Below are 18770 nucleotides of genomic sequence, written 5' to 3'. Positions count from 1 at the left end.
GCCCTGGGCTAACATCAGTGGCCACTTCTTCTACTTTATATGGGCGGCGGCCACAGCATGGCCGGATAAGCGTGTGTTGCTCCTTGCCCGGGATCCGGGCCTGTGAACCTGGGGCCCTGAAGCTGAGCGGGGGTACTTAGCCACTAGCCACCAGGCCAGCCCTCAGTGGTACACCTTATATGGGTGAATTGCTCCGTCTGTGACTTATAGCTCAATAAAGCTGTTAAAAAAAGAGACAAAAGTGATGGACCAATTATTTCAACTACCAAGAGACTGAGGGCCCCAAACGTTGTTACTTGGAGTCCCTGTGGCCACCGGAGTCGTATAGATTCTGGGCAAGCATCCGTTTTCATAGTAGAATAGTGAAAGTGGAGCAGTGCCGGGGCCGGTACGGTGGCGAACGTTCGGTGTGTGCACAAGAGCCTCGCGGGCCTGCGGGTCCTTCGCCAGCGCCGGGGGCGGCCTGAGTCTCGGGCGCCGCGGGTCACTGCGCGCCCCTCCTCCCGCCTGAGTCACGGCGCCGCGGAGTCCCCACGCGAAGATGCTGCGGTGAGGCGGCCGGGACGCCGGGGGCCCTGGGGCGCAGCGTCGGGCTCTCGGCCGCCAGCGGCGCCGCCCGGGAAGCCAGGCCCGCCGCCCCGCCCGCCGCTGCTCCGAGTCCTGGCGGGCGGCAGCCGGCCCGGCCGCGCTCCATGGCGTTTATCCGGAAGAAGCGGCAGGAGCAGCTGCAGCTCTACTCCAAGGAGAGGTGAGCGCCCGCCCGAGCGCAGCAGAGGCCGGGGCCTGGGGCCTGGGGCCTAGGGCCTGGGGCCTGGGGCGGGGGCGGGAGTGGGGCCGCCGGCCGGAGACCTGAGGGACGGGGGCCCGCGCGGGGGCCGGGGCGGGCGCCGGGGCGCGGGGCCTGGTCGGGGCCGGAGACCGCCGGGGCAGGAGCCGGGTGCAGGCGGAGCCCGGCCGGCCAGGCTGTTGCCGGCTGCCCCGGAAGAGGCCACGCGGGGCCGGGCGCGGAGCGCGGGGACGCTCCCCGGCGCGCGAGCCCGGCGCTCCCTGGAGGGGAGGGGGCGGCGTGGAAGTGAGCGGGCTCGGCGGGCACCCCCCAGCCTTCCCCCCGGGCCCCCAGGGAAGCGGCGCTGGGTCCCCGCACTTGGTGGGGCGCCGGAGGCCTGTGCCCCCAGGCGGCACGGCGCGGCGCGGCGACCACCCCGCCTGCCCCCGGGTGCACGCTGACGCCTCGCGTCTCCGCGCCTTTTTCCTGCCAGCTACTTCAGACAGAAAACAAATGCCTGACTAGCTCCCTGCCCTGCCGCGCCGGGGAGAGGCCTCAGAGACGGCCATATGCTGAGCAAAGCCGGGGTCCAGCCCCCCAAACGTTTCCACCGAGCGGGGACCTTGTTGTAAGTGGACTTGAAGGCTGTGCATTCGAAAGCGGTGTGAGGCACAGCAGCCATGGGCGCCGGCATCCGCTTAAGGATTCGGGGTCCCAGCGGCAGAAGAGTTTCTGATCCTGTCTCTAAGGGAAGTCTCTGATGAGAAAGCTCACTTCTGCTCTAGGTATACTTCCCAATGCATTTCTGCTGACCGAAACAATTGGCTGGGCCTTGGGTCTGTGATCCCAGGTGCCAGAAGGAACTGGGCATGAATCATTTTACAAATATTATTTTGGTGGTGGGAGCTAGTTATCTCTGAGTGCTGCTAGTCTGTCACGTTGTTGTGTGATCAATGGACACCAGCAAAGCAGATTGCACTTGGAAATACAAGTGTAGACTTGAAGGGCTGTGAGATCTTGCAGCGTCCGCACTTGTCTTATAGGTGTTGAGTTAACCAGTTTCCTTCAAACACTCATATCCCTTTCTAATGTCTCTTGGCCTGGCCAGACTATCCATAGTCTGAAATGTCATTTCCCTACTGTAGAGAAGACGACGACATAGACCAAAAAACATATCTTGGATATGGCTTCCAAGAACTTTTTTGGTAGTGTGATTAGGTTTTATCCACAGAAAGGTTTATTTATTAAATAATAACTGGACCATAAATAAAGTAACTCACACTTGTCAAGGCTCTTCTAACTTCGTTTGTCATGAGTGTTTCATGTGGAAAGAGCTTGGGTTGAGTTTGTTTGGTACCAACATTAAGACTTGGTGGTATTCTGTATTAGATAGATAAGTGTTCAAATTTACGTTGTAAGAACTTTGAAACACTTGAATTACCATCGTGTTCTATGATCTAAGAGTCATTTGTAACAATTCTGTGGCCCCTTTGATAGACAGGAAGACCTGTTTTCTTTAGATCTGCCAGTTCTTTCCATGGCAGTAATTTGCGTTTAATTTGGTTAGCTTGCATAGCTCTGCAATGTCACACAAATCTTAAAGTCTGCACTTGCATTTCTGTGTATAATCTGCTTTGTCGGTATCCGTTGATCAGATAAAAATGTGACAGGCTAGCAGCCCTCCGAGATAACGGGAGCTTTGACAACCAAAACATTTATTCAGCAGTCAGGAGCCAGCAACTTTTCCTGAGCATCAGTAATCTGAAGAAGTTAGTGCCACGTAATTTATATTTATTTGAATCCCACTTGCTGATTGCCCAAAGTCTTTAATGCTCTGCCCCATGGCTATGCAACCTTGGGCTGATGGGCAGACCCTAACCAAGATGGTGTCCATAGAACATCACTTTGAATGACAGGAATCTGTCTCACAGTCAGATGTGGGCTAGAATCAAGCAGTCTCTTTCTGAATCTTAGAATTCATTCCAAAAGACAAGAATATTTTAAACCAACTGTATTAAGCCCCAAATGTACCATTTCTGCAGATTTTTCCTGGCTCATTTCTTTGTGGCAATAAACACCAATTAGTAAAATGATTGATGTAGGTCATGGCTCCAGAATACCCAAGAGAACTGTTCTTTTTCTTGGGACTGTTTCAGAGGCTACCCTTCAATGAAAGGTACAAAGGTTCAATGAACTCACAGAGCTGTGAGTTCACTGGCCCTTCTCATGCTGCTGTAGAGACTTTAGATTTCTACTGCTACCAAATAATGACCCTGGCAAAGGAGAAACTTGAAGTTAGCATTTATTTCTCTTAGTGATAAGGTGATGCTATTGTATTTAGAGTAAGTGATATTTCTACCAGAAGAGAAGCAGAGAGACTGGTGGTCTTGGATTAGTGGCTTTGATCAAGGTGGTGGCAGAAGAATTGGAGAAAAGTGGATGGATTTTAGATGTTTTTAGGAGGTAGAATTGACAGGTCTGGGTGTGGTGGATTGTATGTAGAAGATAAGAGAGGAAGAATTCTAGCTAGAGGTGTCAGATAAAATGCAGGACGGTCAGTGAAATCTGAATTTCAGATGAACAACGAATCATCTTTTAATATAAGTATGTCCCATGCAATATTGGGTACATACTCATACTAAAAAATTTTGTAATTTATCTACAATTTGTATTTAACTAGGCATCCTGTATTTTTATTTGCTAAACAGGACAGTTCTACTCTCAAGTTTCTGGTTTGAACAGCTGTACAGTGGTGCTGTTTATTGGTGATGTTTATAAAGAAATGCTTTGGTAATTTTCAGTATTGGAAAACAGAGAGATACTTGGCCATTCAAATTAAGTTAAACACTAGTATCTTGGTTAAGATTTAGATGACAGGAACTGTATTGATTTTACTGGTTTTTTAAAATGTGCTATGCAGGTGTTAATGAAGGTAAATGGAAAAAAATTTTGAGAATTCACATATCTTCCTTTGGAATTGTTGGAAATGGCACATGCAAACAGTGGGGTTAGCAGATGAAGACAGTCTACAAACTGCTGTGGTTTAAGATATCTCTATTTTAAGATTTAGGAGTAGGCTGATTGTTAAATATCTTTTATCTTCACATCTAGGAGTGGTGTGGTGGGACTACAGCTATTTTATTCTTGGGTGATGTAGAAATTTAGACAGTTGAGACATGGAGAGTTACCATTTTCTCTCTATAATGGCATAGAACAAATTACTTAGCTGTGGCTTGTAAGCTGTCATTCCGGGATAAAACATTAGTGATCATGGATTCTATAAGGGGTGTACATATTACATTAACAGTTTTACAGGCGGACTTCTCAGACTTCAACTTTGCTTCAAATATTTCATGTGTGTATAAGTGTCTTGGTTATGCTGATATTAGATTTCTTGGCTGATGTTAAATATCTTTTACTTAATCTGTTTATTTTATCAATTGATTCTGTATTCATTATACTAAAAACACTTGTTGAGAGGGCAAAGCAATTTGTTAGACTCCTGTTTAATCTTTAATTTCTAAAACTGATCATCCTATTCTTTTAATATCTCTATGGGATATGCCACATGTTGAAAATGGAGATAAACTGCAGAATCAGTGCTCAATTAGTCAGGAATGCTGATGGTTGGAAAGAAATCTGCCTAACTATGACTTAAACAAATAGCGTTTATTTTTCTCACATAGCACAAAAACAGTGGGAGAGGAAATAAATGTTGCAAATATTTTGATTAACTTAGAATTTACATTGGCTTTACCCAAAATACATTTCAGCCTATCACATTATTCCTTTATTGCTGTCTGAAATTGATGTCTTCCAAAATGGCTACCATTTAAGAAGATACAAGAATCTACCCATAAATGGATTTTCAGTGTGTTTGCTGTATGATTTTCATTAAAAAATTTTTTTTAAATATGCTATAAAATGGAAATGACCATTTAATAAATTCGTTGCTTGTTTTTTTCTAAGTACCTCTGTGATTTCATCTTTTATCCATCAGATGTTTAGAATTCTGTCTTAACATTTCCAACTCATAGATTTTGAAAATTATCTTTTTGTTTTTTATTTTTTAACTTTGTGTTCAGTGAATAAGGTCTGTAAAATACTAATTCTTTGAAATTATGTATTATGACTTAGTATTTGGTCAGTTTTCACAAATGTTCAATGTGAGGTTGAAAATAGATGTATATTAATATTGGTATAATATTCTCTGTGCATCTGTTACATTAAGCTTGTTAATTGTGTTTAGATCTTCTATTTCCTTAATGAAATTTTTTTCTAATTGACTTATCAATTACTGAGAGATGCTTCATGATGCGAACTTTGCCTTGTATTTCTATCAGTTTTTACTATATATATTTTCAGCGTGTATTGCTAAGTCTATTAAGTCTATGTAAGTTTAGAATTGATATCATCTTAGCTGAGATTCTTTTTATCTTTATCTGATCTAGAATTGATATCGACTTAGATAAGATTCTTCTTGTCTTTAGAATTGAATCTTTCATCAATATATAATGAGCTCTTCTAGTAATAATTTTTTTTTCTATTTTATCTGATATTAATATGTCAGTTTTGTTTTGGTTATTTGCATTACGTAGAATTTTTCTTTCTTTCTTTTTTTTTTTTTGTGAGGAAGATTAGCCCTGAGCTAACATCTTTTGCCAATCTCCCTCTTTTTTTTTTGCTGAGGAAGATTGGCCCTGAGCTAACATCTGTGCCCATCTTCCCCCACTTTGTATGTGGGGTGCCTGCCACACCATGGCTTGATGAGCGGTGCGTAGGTCTGTGCCTGGGATCCAAACCTGCGAAACCCGGGCTGCTGAAGCATAGTGTGCAAACTCAACCACTACGCTACCGGGCCAGCCCCCTAGAATTTTTTATTCTTTTACTTTCAACTTTTCTGTGTCCTTAGATTTAAGGCATATTTATTCTGAATAGCTCATAGTTGGACTGTTAAATAATTCATTCTGATAATTTTTGTCTTGACAGATTAGTTTAATCCATTTACATTTATTATTATTACAGATATATTTGGATTCATTTTTACTTTTTCATTTTGTTCTTTAATTTTGTCTTATTTTTTTCCTTTGTTTGGATTAACTAAGACCTCCTTGTTCACTTGAATTTTTCTTGAAGAGTATGAAAGTTATATATTCTGTTTCTGTTTTTCTAGTGCTTCCCTTGAAATTTTAACATTTATATTTGACTTAAGGTCTGAAGCTAATCATTCTCTTTATCCTCCTCCCTAATAGTATAAGGACTTTGGAATACTTAACTTCTGTTGTCCTGTTCTAAATTATAGTCTGTTATTGTCCAGTATTTTCAATCTACAAATTAGACATTGTAATTGTCTAGTTAATGCTTGTGTAGTTTTATTTGCATATGTACCGTTATCTTATGACATGCAAGAAGGAATGCTGAACTATCTTCCGTCTGGAATTATTTTATCTTTCCTGAAGAACATCCTTTAGAAGTTCCCCTGATGAGGGTCTGATGGTAGTAAACTATGTTTGTTTTTATCTGTCTGAACATGTCCTTATGTTGCCCTTGTTTGTAAAATTAGTTTTGCTAGATGTATAATTCTCTCTGCATTTTGAAGATTGTGCAAACGAAGGCAAATTGCCCGGGAATATGCACCAGACTTGCCAGAGCAGCATTCGGTAGGGGGACTCAACAGAGAAAATATAACAGGTGTGCCATGCCTCCCTGGTGTAGCACTTAGCTACCTGGCAGGGACAGGCTTCAGACTGCAGGAGAAACCTGGATCCCATGGAGTGACCGGGGCCAGGACACAGGAGAGCTACGTTGTGCTGGAACCTTGGCTCACCATGTCCAGCTCAGCATTTGTGGCTGTGGGTTGGCCTCACCCCTTCCCTGGCTTGACTAGAGGCTGTCTAAGCCTTGCGCTTGAGTCTGTATGATGTGGCAGGATAGGGGCAGGATTTGTTGTATCAGTGTTTGTGGTTAGGGAACCACCAGCACTTTCTCGGGCATGTTTAAGGCACTGGGGTCCAAGCCTTGTGGTTGACCATGAGTGCCTTTAACACAAGACCTTGGCAAGTTTTCATGGAGCTTTGCAGGAGGCCACCTTCTATTTTGGAGGTCAGCCTGCAATAAACCCGTATCATTTAAGTCTAATTATTCTTTGTAAGTAATCTGTCTTTTCTCTGGCTGCTTTTAAGATCTCTGCTTTGTAGTGTTTTGCTGTTTATCTATATAGAAATTTCTTTTCATTCGTCTATCCTGAGTGGGGTTCCTAAAGCTGAAACAGTTTTGGAAAATTTGGAGCCAAGCCTTTAGTTCTTGGAATATGGCTTCTCCCCATTCTTTTATGTCTCAAAATGACTCTATAACATTTATCTTAATTTTTCTATGCTGCTGTGTGGGTGATTTAAATCCATTGTATGATTTATTAAATTTCTCTCTAGTTGCCCAATTTGCTGTCTATCCCATTAGTTTGAATTTTAATTTCAATTATTATATTTTTAAATTTCTAGTTCTATTTGGGTCATTTACTGCCTGGTGATTTTTGGCACAAGTCTGTTACTTTGTTATACTTTTGATGTCCTTCTATTTCTTTAAGCTTATCTATTGGAATGATCAGACAGAGAAAATAAATTGTCTGTAGCCTTGAGTAGTTTGTTGCTTGTACTGATCTTCATTTAGTAATTTTATTTCCTCACTTATTTTGTGATTTTTGATTGTGGCCTCTTGTTCCTTGGAAGTTTATCCTTGGGAATTCTTGGAGGCCTGGGTTTAAAGTGTATTTTTCTAGAAAGTACATTTATTTATTTCTCCTTGGAGTAGGGGGAGAGACCACATTGATTTGTCTTGAATTCTTTTGGGCTAAATAGGTAGTGTGAATTCTAGCCTCAAATGTGTCAAGGCAGGCTTGTGGTTTCCGATTCTCAAGGGAGACTTATTTTGCCTGCAGTCTATAGCCAAGGTCCTACCATCTCCCTCTGGGGAAGGAAGGGTGGTGGTTTCTATTTCCACCCTCAAAGGATGTTACTTTTAGGGATCCTAGCTTTTTCTACATCTCCCCCAATGACTATCCCCACAGAGCATGTTGCCCTAAAGAATTCAGACTCTCTACTGCTCAAAGAGTTGGGCAAAGCCCCCAGGTGAAAAGACTGCTCCAATGCCTGCCAACTTCCTTGTTTCTCTCTTCTAAGACTTTCCCTTACTTTTCCATTATCTCAGCCAAGCATTTGAAAAGAATTTTTAGTAATTTATTCAGCAATTTTAAAGGATCTGTACTGAGATTTTTTTTCCTCTGGACATCTGATCTGCTGTAATGCCTGAAATGGAATTGTTGCTGATTTCTTTAAGCCCAGGTTTATTTAATAAATCTATAAACCCAGTAGCCAGCCCTGCTAGTCTAGTGGTTAAGATCCAGGGCACTCATCACCATGGCCCAGCTTTGTGCCTTGATCAGGGAACCATACCACCTGTCTGTCGGTTGTCATACTGTGGTGGCTGTGTGTTGCTAAAGCTATACCACCAGGATGTCAAATACCAGCAGCGTCACCCATGGTGGACAGGTTTCAGCGGAGCTTCCAGACTAAGATTAGGAAGAAGGACCTGGCCACCCACTTCCAGAAAAAAAATGGCCATGAAAACTCTGAATAGCAGCCGAGCGTTGTCTGATATAGCGCCAGAAGTTGAGAGGATGGCTCAAAAAGACAGGGCAGAGGTCCCCTCTGCTGTACACAGGGTCGCTAGGAGTTGGAATCAACTCCAAGGCACTAACAAATTACAAAAATAAGAAGGACCTTTTGAGGTAATCTAATTTATAGCTCCCTCCCCTCAACTTCATAGTTGAGGCATAAATAAGGAAAGTAAAAGTGATTTAACTAAAAGTCCAACAGCCAAGTCATGGCTGTACTAAGGCTAAAACAAATGTCCAGCCCCTTTTCCACTGTAACATGCTGCTTCTGTTTTAAATACTAGGCCAGTGCTTATTTTTATTCTTTCTTTATTTATTTTTGTGAGGAAGATCAGCCCTGAGCTACCATCTGTTGCCAATCCTCCTCTTTTTGCTGATGAAGATTGGCCCTGGGCTCACATCCATGCTCATCTTCCTCTACTTTATATGGGACGCCGCCACAGCATGGCTTGACAAGTGGTGCGTTGGTGCGCGCCCAGATCTGAACCTGCGAACCTGGGCCGCCGCAGTGGAGCACGCGCACTCAACCGCTTGCGCCACTGGGCCGTCCCCTCAGTGCTTATTTTTATGGTATCTCTGAAATTTAGAGTGATTCAGGAATGACTGAAGCTTGGTTTATGTAGGTATTAGAACCTTGTTGCTCTAAGTGTGACCCATGGGCCAGCAGCATCAGCATTGCCTGGGAACTTGTTAGAATATGTAGACTCTCAGGCTCCACCCCGGATCTACTGCATCAGAGTCTGCATTTTAACAGGGTCCCCAGAGGATTGTACACACATTAAAGTTTAAGAAGCACTGTTCAGTAATTAACAGTAATTAAGCATTCATCTCAATTTTTTTGTTTGTTTCTTCAAACGATATTTTCATCTTTATCTTCATAGTGTAGAGAAGGCTCATGAAAGCATCCACCCCCAAGGCTATGACCCTTGATGAGGAAATTGAAAGACTCTGAGAGCCCGTGTGATATTTTTGCCATTTGTTCTCATGGATAATTGAGACTTGAAAATAGAAATGACCAGCTCTGTGGATGGTGTCAGTGAAAGGGATTTTCATATGTGAACCCTCTTGGCCAGGAAGTAACCGCACCACACGTAGTCAGAGGAGAATATAATTTCCTGGAGTCTGGCTGAGCTATAGAGAGAGCTTTAAACTTACTCCCAAAGGAAGACATAAAAAGACCTGATGAACTAATGAAATTGGTTACACTTGAGGACAGCTGGCATGAGATGAAATGCTACTCCAGGGGAGGAGGGGCCACTAACTTAGATGAGAGAACAATTGGTTCAGGGACTAGAAGTAACATTTAGTCACTCAGATGTCTCTATGCAGATGTGTAGAACATGGATAATAAAATGAGTTGAATTTTATTACAAAGGAGGATTACTGTGTGTTTTAGGTGTTACTGAAGGTTGTTAAGATGAGATTCCAAGATTGGAATCTAATGCTGAAAAGCTACAGACCTATTCAAAAGCAAAGACCTGTTAGGAGGGGAGGCAGTGGGTTCTGAATGTCAAGACGATATACATCTGCAGGGGAGTCTATGAACCAGAGGGAAAAAACCCAGAGAACTTATTGGAAAGAGGAACAGAGATAACATAATTGTGTTCTTTTGTTTTCTGGCAACCTAAGTAGGTAGAAAAAATGGCAGACGTGTACCTGATGTAGATTGAAAACAGGAAATGGCAATACAGAAAATGACGGGAGACCTTACATAGTCAGTGCTTAGTGAGATATAATTAGAGGTCCTTGACTTCCCTTGTTGCAGTTTTAATTTATCTTAAAGCAGAGAACTTGACAAAATTCTGAATATGAAAGAGAAATTAATTAACCAAGTAGCAATGGCAGAAATCTTCAGAAAAAGCAGTCATATCAAATTATTTATTGCTGAAGCCCAGACGGTTTAAGAAGGATTCTGTCGTACATAGAATCTAGATTTTTCAGAAAGCAGATATTGAAAGTCTCGAGGGAAAAAAAAGATAGGTATTGTTACTGGACAGTTCTGAAAAGGATATTGACCCAGGTAGTTTGTGAAGCTGTCAAAAACATAATTCAGAACGTCCAATCCAAATGATCTTTTTGTGAAGAGTTACAGAAAATCAGGCAACTAAATAAACATGGAATGGTTGTACAGGTAGTTTTCCTTTGAGCTTATAATATTTCTAAAATATAAAGTAAGAAGGGCAACAAGCAAGGAAAGATTAAAAGGATGTCACAGACCTGTATAATTAGGTAGTGTAAAATTGATTTATGACAGAGAAAGTGGCTCTTATTTCGTACTCTGTTAATGATACTGACCATCAGACTGAAGGTGACAGGATAAACTTTCATATGATGGTAAAGATGCAAAGGGCACCCATGCGCTCATGTCTTCTGGCATAAACTCCTGGGCGAGTTGGAGTTTGGAGCCACAGAATTGTTTTATTGACCTAGGAACTTTGAAAGGTGCAGGAAAAACATATGTGCTTAAGTAGGTTTAGTGCTAATTCTAGATCAGACAGATTATTTATAAACCACTGGAAGAGGAAGTTGTTGTCACCAGTGTCCAGCATGAATTCACTATGAAGTCATGGCATGCTATTCTAATCTCTTTTGACAGAGACTGGTAGATGAGGAAGATGCAGTAGATTAGTTCATCTGAACTTTGGCAGAGGATAAGGTTTGTTTTTATGATGTCTTAATAGCAGAACTGAGAAGGGAGAAATTGATGTTAGTATAGTTAGGTGGGATAATATGTGTTTGAATGACTGTATTCAGAGGTTGCTGTTAAATGTATTACTGGGGGAACGTTTCTAATGGTGGGTCACAGGACTGTGTTCTTGCCCTTGTCTGTTCAATATTTTTCTTAATTTCCTCATTTCAGAGGCCATTTTTAAGAAATTTAACAAAAAATGCCCAGTTTAGTTAAACCAACTCTCTAGGTGGTAGGGGCAGTACAGTCTAGCTTATTCCAAGGATAGTGTTGGGATATTCAGAGTACAGACGGCAAATACCTGACACTCGTGCCCTTTCCTACGCCCATGCACACATTGCTAGGGCGTCATGGCGCTTTCTCTCATTGAACCTGTATCACAGTCCTCCTCTACGCAGTGAAGCCTGTTTTACATCTCCAATCTAGAGAAATAATTGACTAGCAAAATCTTCTGAATCTGTTATAAATTCTGTTCATCAACAGTGTTGAATAATTGTTGAGTGGCCATGAATGCAAGACCTGGAGGGCTGCCTGGAGTGAATTTACTTTTTGTTGTTGGTTAAGTGTTAAACAGTATGCTTTAAAATTTAGGTGACATGAGATGAGGATGGGACAGCATCTTTTTAAGGAAAATTAAGTTGCTGAATAACTAAATTCATCTAAAGAGAATGCTACCGCCCCTCTGTAAAGATGGATTAAACTAGGGAATACCCAAGGCAGGGCCAAGAATCTCCTAAAGAAATAATTTACAGTCTGATAGAATACTAATGAGTGAGATCATAAAATTATAAAAGTGATTTTAATTTTTTTTTAAAGCATGAGACCTTTTACTCCATAGAATGTAGTTTGAAAATCATTGTTTAAAACACCATGAAATTGTATTGTAATAATTTTTACATACAAAGATTTTAAAGCAGGTATAACTGAACACTTCAGTAAAGAGGAAAAATAAACTCAGAAAAGTTCCTTAATCCTTTAACTTTGAATAATATGATTTGGTTATATCCCTTCACCACGTGTTTTACATTTCTTACAAAATACGCATATTGATAAATTAAAGAAGATATAATTTATTTACCAAAATAGTGACTCTAGTTCCATGATGGTTGATAATTTTTTGTGTGTGTGTGAGGAAAAGCAGCCCTGAGCTAACATCCGATGCTAATCCTCCTCTTTTTTGCTGAGGAAAACTGGCCCTGGGCTAACATCCGTGCCCGTCTTCCTCTACTTTATATGGGACGCCGCCACAGCGTGGCTTGACAAGTGGTGCGTTGGTGCGCACCCAGGATCCGAACCTGTGAACTCCGGGCCGCCGAAGCGGAGCGCACGCGCTTAACCGCTGCACCACTGGGCCGGCTCATGATTTTTTTTTTTATTGTGGTAAAAAGCGCATATAAAACTTACCATCTTAATCGTTTTTAAGTGTATATTACAATAGCGTTAAGCATGTTAAGCAACAGATCTTGAGAACTTTTTCCTCTTGCAAAACTGAAACTCTGTACCCACTGAATAACAACTCCCATTTCTCCCTATCTCCAGCTCTTGGCAACCACCATTCTATTTTCTCTTAGTAAGAGTTTGACTACTTTAGATGCTTCATGTAAGTGGAATCATGTAGTATTTGTCTTTTTGTGACTGACTTATTTCACCTAGCATAATGCCCTCAAATTTCATCCATGTTGTAGCATATGACGGGATTTCCTTCTTTTTTTAAGGCTGAATAATATTCCATTGTATGTATATACCACATTTTCTTTATCTGTTGATCCGTCATGGACATTTAGATTGTTTCCACCTCTTGGCTGTTGTGAATAATGCTGCAATGAATATGGATATGTAAATAGCTCTTTGAGATCCTGTTTTGAATTCTTTTGGATATGTACTCGGAAGTTGGACTGCTGGATCATATGGTAGTCCTATTTTTAATTTTTTGGGAACCTCTATACTATTTTCCATAGCAGCTGCATCATTTTACAATCCCACCAACAGTGCACAAGGGTTCCAATTTTTCCACATCCTTGCCAATATTTGTTATTTTCTGTTTTTTTTAATAGTGTGTGAGGTGGTATCTCATTATGGTTTTGATTTGCATTTTCCTAATGATTAGTGATGTTGAGTATCTTTTCATAGACTTTTTTAGCCATTTGTATATCTTCTTTGGAGAAGTATCTATTCAAGTCTTTTGCCCATTTTTTAATTGGGTTAATATTTGTGGTTGTTGTTGAGTTGTAGGAGTTCTTTATATATTCTAGATATTAACTCCTTATAGGTTTGCAAATATTTTCTCCAGTTCTGTAGGTTGCCTTCTCACTCTGTTGATTGTTTTTTCACTGCACAGATGTTTTTAAGTTTGATGTGGTCACATTTGTCTATTTTTGCTTTTGTTGCCTGTGCTTTTGGTGTTATATCTAAGAAATCATTGCCAAACCCAATGTCATGAGGCTTTGCACCTATGTTTTCTTCTAGGAGTTTTATAGTTTCAGGTCTTACATTTACGTCTTTAATCCATTTTGGGTTAATTTTTGTATATAGTGTAAAGTAAGGGTCCAACTTCATTCTTTTGCATGTGGATATCCAATTTTCCCAGCACCATTTGTTGAAGAGACTGTCCTTTCCTGACTGTATGGCCTTGGAACCCTTGTCGAAGATCATTTGACCATATACACGAGTGTTTATTTCTGAGCTCTCTATTTTGTTCCATTGGTCTATATCTGTCTTTCTGCCAGTACCACACTGTTTTGATTATTGTAGCTTTGTAATATGTTTTGAAATCAGGAACTGTGAGGCTTCCAGCTTTGTTTTTCTTTCTTGATTATTTTGGCTATTTGATTCCGTATGAATTTTAGGAATGTTTTTTCTATTTCTGCAATAAATGCCATTGAGATTTTGGTAGTGATTGCATTGAATCTATAGACTGCTTTGGGTAGTATGGACATTTTAACCATATTAAGGATAGGATTATATTTTAATGATTATATGGAAGAGCTGATTGTCTATGAAGACTACTTGTTCTTCATAGCAAAAAAATTATGCCATTGTCTTCCTGAAGAATGCTTATTTTGTTTTATCCTCTCTCTAAAAGGAGGAGTGGGGGGATCAAGAGGGAGAAGGAAGGGTTGCATAATTCCAGCCCAAGCAAAGGGTTTCAAGTCCTTAAGATACAAACTAAAAATAAGGGGCAAGGTGATTAGTTAAGTATGTCTCTGATTTATACCTGCCTGGAAATTATCTGATCATCAAAGGACTGTTCCTAGTAATCTTAACTCTTGTAATTGTATTGAAATTCAGAATAAATATTAATAGTGAGCATTTTACATTGACTCTGGCAGTTGATTACTTTGAGCTGTAGCCTATGATTAATTCTTGTTCATGGATTTTCAAAATGTAGAACAGGCCAATAAAAGTTGCCTATTAGGATGGTAAAGCTGGTTCCTGCTGTCATTATTTTGAATTTATGAGTTATTTTTCTTTTGGTTTAGATTTTTTTAAATGAACAATATCTTCTTGTTTCATGGATATAATTTCTTATGTGTAAGGGTACTAATTATAGTCTTTTGACCTTTTCTTCTGTTCTCTGCATTGTCTCTAGTCCTTCAAGTTGTGTTCTTCTGCTTGTCTAGTACTTTCCTGTTAGAGGCTGGTGATCTTGGGTTGTCCATCCATACTGAAGTGTGAAGCATGTGATTCTGTGTCACTGTGGGTAGGCTTTTTCTGTTGGGCTTCACTGTGGGATGTTGTTGTAGAGGCCCGACTCTTTCAAATACTAGTATCTATAGGTCTTTTCTCTAGAGTTATTTAATTTTTTCCAAAAATAATCCACCAGACTCCTGCTTGTAGTGATGCATCTCCTTTTTGCTTAAAAGCCCTCTTTTCCTGCCATAGCCCTGCTCTCTGCTATGCTTGATGTCTGGTTTGGAGCCTCTTGTTCAGTTTTGTATAGAAAGCCCTTGTGCCAGAGTGAGGTAGGGATAACCATCGGGGGAGGAATCTGGGCCACTGACCTCCTTCAGACTTCCAGCCATCCCCCCATGCTTCATCCCTGCCTTCTTGGTACCTAGTACCTGCAATTTCAGAACTCTTTGGAAGTCCTGTGACCTGAGTTGGTTTTCCCCTGATTGGTACCTTGTCTAGAGGCGTCTGCTATTCTGGTTTCTCACCACTGCTGATACCTCCCATCTGCTTTCCATTTCTCACATGTTTGTTGATATCTCTCCTCTGCTTTATGTCTCTCCAATTTTCTTTGGTCTGTGAGTTTTACCATTTAAAAAATGTTTTTGTTCGCGTTTTAATGGTGTTTCCAGAGGGAGCAGAAATAATGTATGTTTAATCTGCCACATTTAATCTAAATATCTCCCTCTAACACACCAGAACTTCAAGACCCGTCTCAAGTCCCACACTTGATGAAAGCTTTTCCCCTAACTCTGGATGCTGCTGCTGTTTCCCGGTCCTTACTGCGAAACAAACAAAACACTTGTTTTCAGTTCTTTGCCATACACTTGTTTCTATGGCCATACAACTAAATCAATACTTTTTCTTATTACCTTATTTTGTTTTTAAAAGTTAAAGGACTTAAAACTTTAAAAAGCACTATATTTCAATTCCATTCAGTTCAGTTTACTTATTTATTGAACATCCATTGTGTACAAAGCATTAGATTGGTTATTGCAGCGGAATATCTAAAGATCTGCCTCTCAGTGGCGTATGGTCTTGTGGGAGTGGCAAGATCAACTTAACTAACCATGAGATATGACACTGAAGGGGGGTGTGCGGTGGGGAAGGGGAGATGGGGAAGCCTGGTGTGTCTATCAGGGAAAAAAGCATGAAAACTCCATAGATGGGAAAGCTCCAAGCTTTGTTCAGACAAGAATAAGTTTCATTTCATGAAATTTGAGGTTTCTGTAAAGGAATAATAAATCCACCTGGTAAACAATTTTATGTATTTATTTTAGTTTTGGCACAGTTGCGCAGGTCTGTCTGACGCCTCCTCCCCACTGGATAGAGAGGAGTGCCTGGCATGTAATGTACACTTAATAAGTATTTGTTGACTTAATGAATGGAAAACCACTTTGGTAACATGCTTTAACTACTCTGCTTTCTTGTACTTTTTGGGAAATAAACATGAGATTTTATTGCTTGGTTCTTTTCCCCCCAAATTTAGGTTTTCCTTGCTCCTGCTTAACTTGGAGGAGTACTACTTTGAACAGCATACGGCTAATCATATTCAGCACCGGGGCAGTCAGAATGAAAGGTAAGGAAGATTTTTCGATCTCTATGGACTCATAAAGCTGTCTGTTATCTGATATTTTTAAAATTAAATATATGATCATATAGATTCTTTTGCCTTCTTTTGTATTGGGAGAGTAATGAGAACAGGGGGATTTATAAGTTGCTGTCATAACTTTAAATATTTTCCAAAGCTAAGAAGCAGTGTGTACTAATTCCTCTAAGGTTGTGGGTATCTTAAATCAGTTGGACAGGACTTTGATTCATTCCATCACTTTTTTCTTGCATCCTTTTTGTACTTACACTGCCAATTATTTGAGTCATGGTGTTATAAAGTAATGATCATAAAACACCAGAGGAGTATAAAACTTAGTACTTTCAAAATGAGTAATTCGATTTGATAGAGAAGCAAAATCAGTTTTCTCTATATTTTAATAACTAGTACTTATTACTACAAAAACAGACTCTGTTTCTTTGGTCATACCTTTTGAAAGCTATGTACAAAAGTGTGTAATGAAGTTTTTTGTTTAAAATGCCAACTTGGAATTAACTAAGATGAAAGTTGTTCCAGCAAAAATGTGTCTGCTAATGATTTCCTTTGGGAACGTCACTTAACAACGATAGGCCACAACTTAGGACACGCTTTGATATTAGAGAAACACTTTAACGTTTAATATTCTTCGGGTTTTATCCTGAAAGGATCAAAACCATGTAGTCTTTGTCTAAATAGAAACCAAACTAAAAATCTCTTAGCTTTTTGTTTGGTAGCTTAGGACATGTCTGTTTCCTTAGTATTCAATCAGATTAGACAATTACTATTCCTTGAAAGTAGCACCTTGCTTTCTTACCACTGGAATTTTGTTCCCATTCTTTTCCCTAATTCCATGCCTTTTTTTTTCTCCTAACACTTCTCTGTCCTACATCATAATAATGTCTTGCTTAAAATTAACATTTGTTTATTACTAAAACACAAATATAAGCTAGCAAACTGAAACCTGTTTTTGTAATTTTAAGGTTGTTGTTAGAGTGAAATGGTACAACCCCATGGAAGTGAGTTTGGTAATATCTAGCAAGATTGCATGTATATTAACCTGTTGATCTAGCAATGCTACTTCTAAGAAAGTATCTCAAAGTTACACTGGAAAATAAATAAATAGATGTATGTACAAGGTTATTTATTATTGTGCTACTTGTAATAGTAAAATACTGGAAACAATCCAATAGGGACTGATTGAATAAACTGTGGAGTGTCCATGTAACGAAGTACTATGCAGCTATAATAAAGGAATGAAGAAGTTCTGTTTATTGCTGTGGAGTGATCTCCAGCATTTATTAAGTGCAAAAAGCAAGCAGCATAATACTGTATATTGTATGCTATCTTTCATATAAGAAAGGGGGGGATATTTACTTATTTATTTATTTTTCCCCAAAGCCCCAGTAGATAGTTGTATGTCATAGCTGCACATCCTTCTAGGGGCTGTATGTGGGATGCGGCCTCAGCATGGCCAGAGAAGCGGTGCATCGGTGCGTGCCCGGGATCCAAACCCCGGGCCGCCAGCAGCGGAGTGCGTGCGCTCAACCGCTAAGCCATGGGACTGGCCCAGGGGGGGATTTTTTTTTGGTTATATTTTTAAAAATTAAAAATTTTTTAAGTTATATATTTACAAAGCATAAGCTAAAAGCTAATGGAAATGGGATCTGCACAGAAGAGGGAGGGATCAGGGGATAATATAGAGATGACAACTAGACTTCTCCAAATGGACCTTATTTTACTTGATTTAGGAATCATAGAAATATTTTATATATATATTTTAATATAGAATGAAATTTCAAAAGAAACAGTAAATCCTAAAAGTCAAAAAGAAAATGAAACAAAGGAACTGAAGCATATATAAAATTGGAGGGTTAACCACCAGGAATTAGTATTTTAATCGACTTCACAACTCTGGTAATTTGACTGTGTCTCTGGTGAGATATATCCTAAAGTTGAAAATTGCAAAAAAGTTATAAACTGTTTTAGTAGCAATAATGTTGTTAAGAATTTTGGTGTTATTATTTTGAAACTGTTTTATGCACACATGCACAAGATTTATATAATTAGATAAAGCAAATGAGTAATATGTTAATGCTGAGATCAATATTTTCAGTATAAAAGAGATACAAATCTAATATTAAAGGAGTTAAGTAAAAGCCTTGTAATCTTACGTTTGAGTTGGAAATGCTTGTATGGATTAATATTCTTTTCTTTTACAAGAAAGTATTTTCTAGCTCTACCTCTGAAAAGGCCTAGAAACACCTCGGTAGCAATGAGCACTGAGATTAAGGTCTCTGATCACTTCCCACTGGAAGGAATGAGGCCTCTTTGGAGAAGTGGCTGAGTCTAAGTCTAGGGCAGGAAATGTGCGAGATGAGCCTGGAACATC

At 40.0% G+C, this 18770-nt stretch overlaps 1 protein-coding gene across 2 annotated transcripts in view; it reads left to right on the top strand.

The window, feature by feature from the left end:
• The first annotated feature begins 482 nt into the window (after positions 1-482).
• NSMAF (neutral sphingomyelinase activation associated factor) overlaps positions 483-18770 on the top strand; it is a 60056-nt gene continuing 41768 nt past the window's right edge. Inside the window, exons 1-2 of one of the 2 annotated variants that reach the window (XM_058528749.1) lie at positions 483-748; positions 16283-16372. In XM_058528749.1, the coding sequence (XP_058384732.1) occupies positions 693-748; positions 16283-16372 (146 nt within the window). In that variant the 5' untranslated portion in view covers positions 483-692. Of the gene's footprint in view, positions 749-1491; positions 1552-16282; positions 16373-18770 lie in introns of those variants that run through there. The other variant, XM_058528750.1, reaches the window with a different exon arrangement.

The sequence above is a fragment of the Diceros bicornis genome, chromosome 33 (genome assembly GCF_020826845.1).
Source record: "Diceros bicornis minor isolate mBicDic1 chromosome 33, mDicBic1.mat.cur, whole genome shotgun sequence".
NCBI classification, from domain to species: domain Eukaryota; kingdom Metazoa; phylum Chordata; class Mammalia; order Perissodactyla; family Rhinocerotidae; genus Diceros; species Diceros bicornis.
The sequence above is the reverse complement of the archived record's forward strand: the minus strand, read 5'-3'. Positions and strand labels throughout refer to the sequence as shown.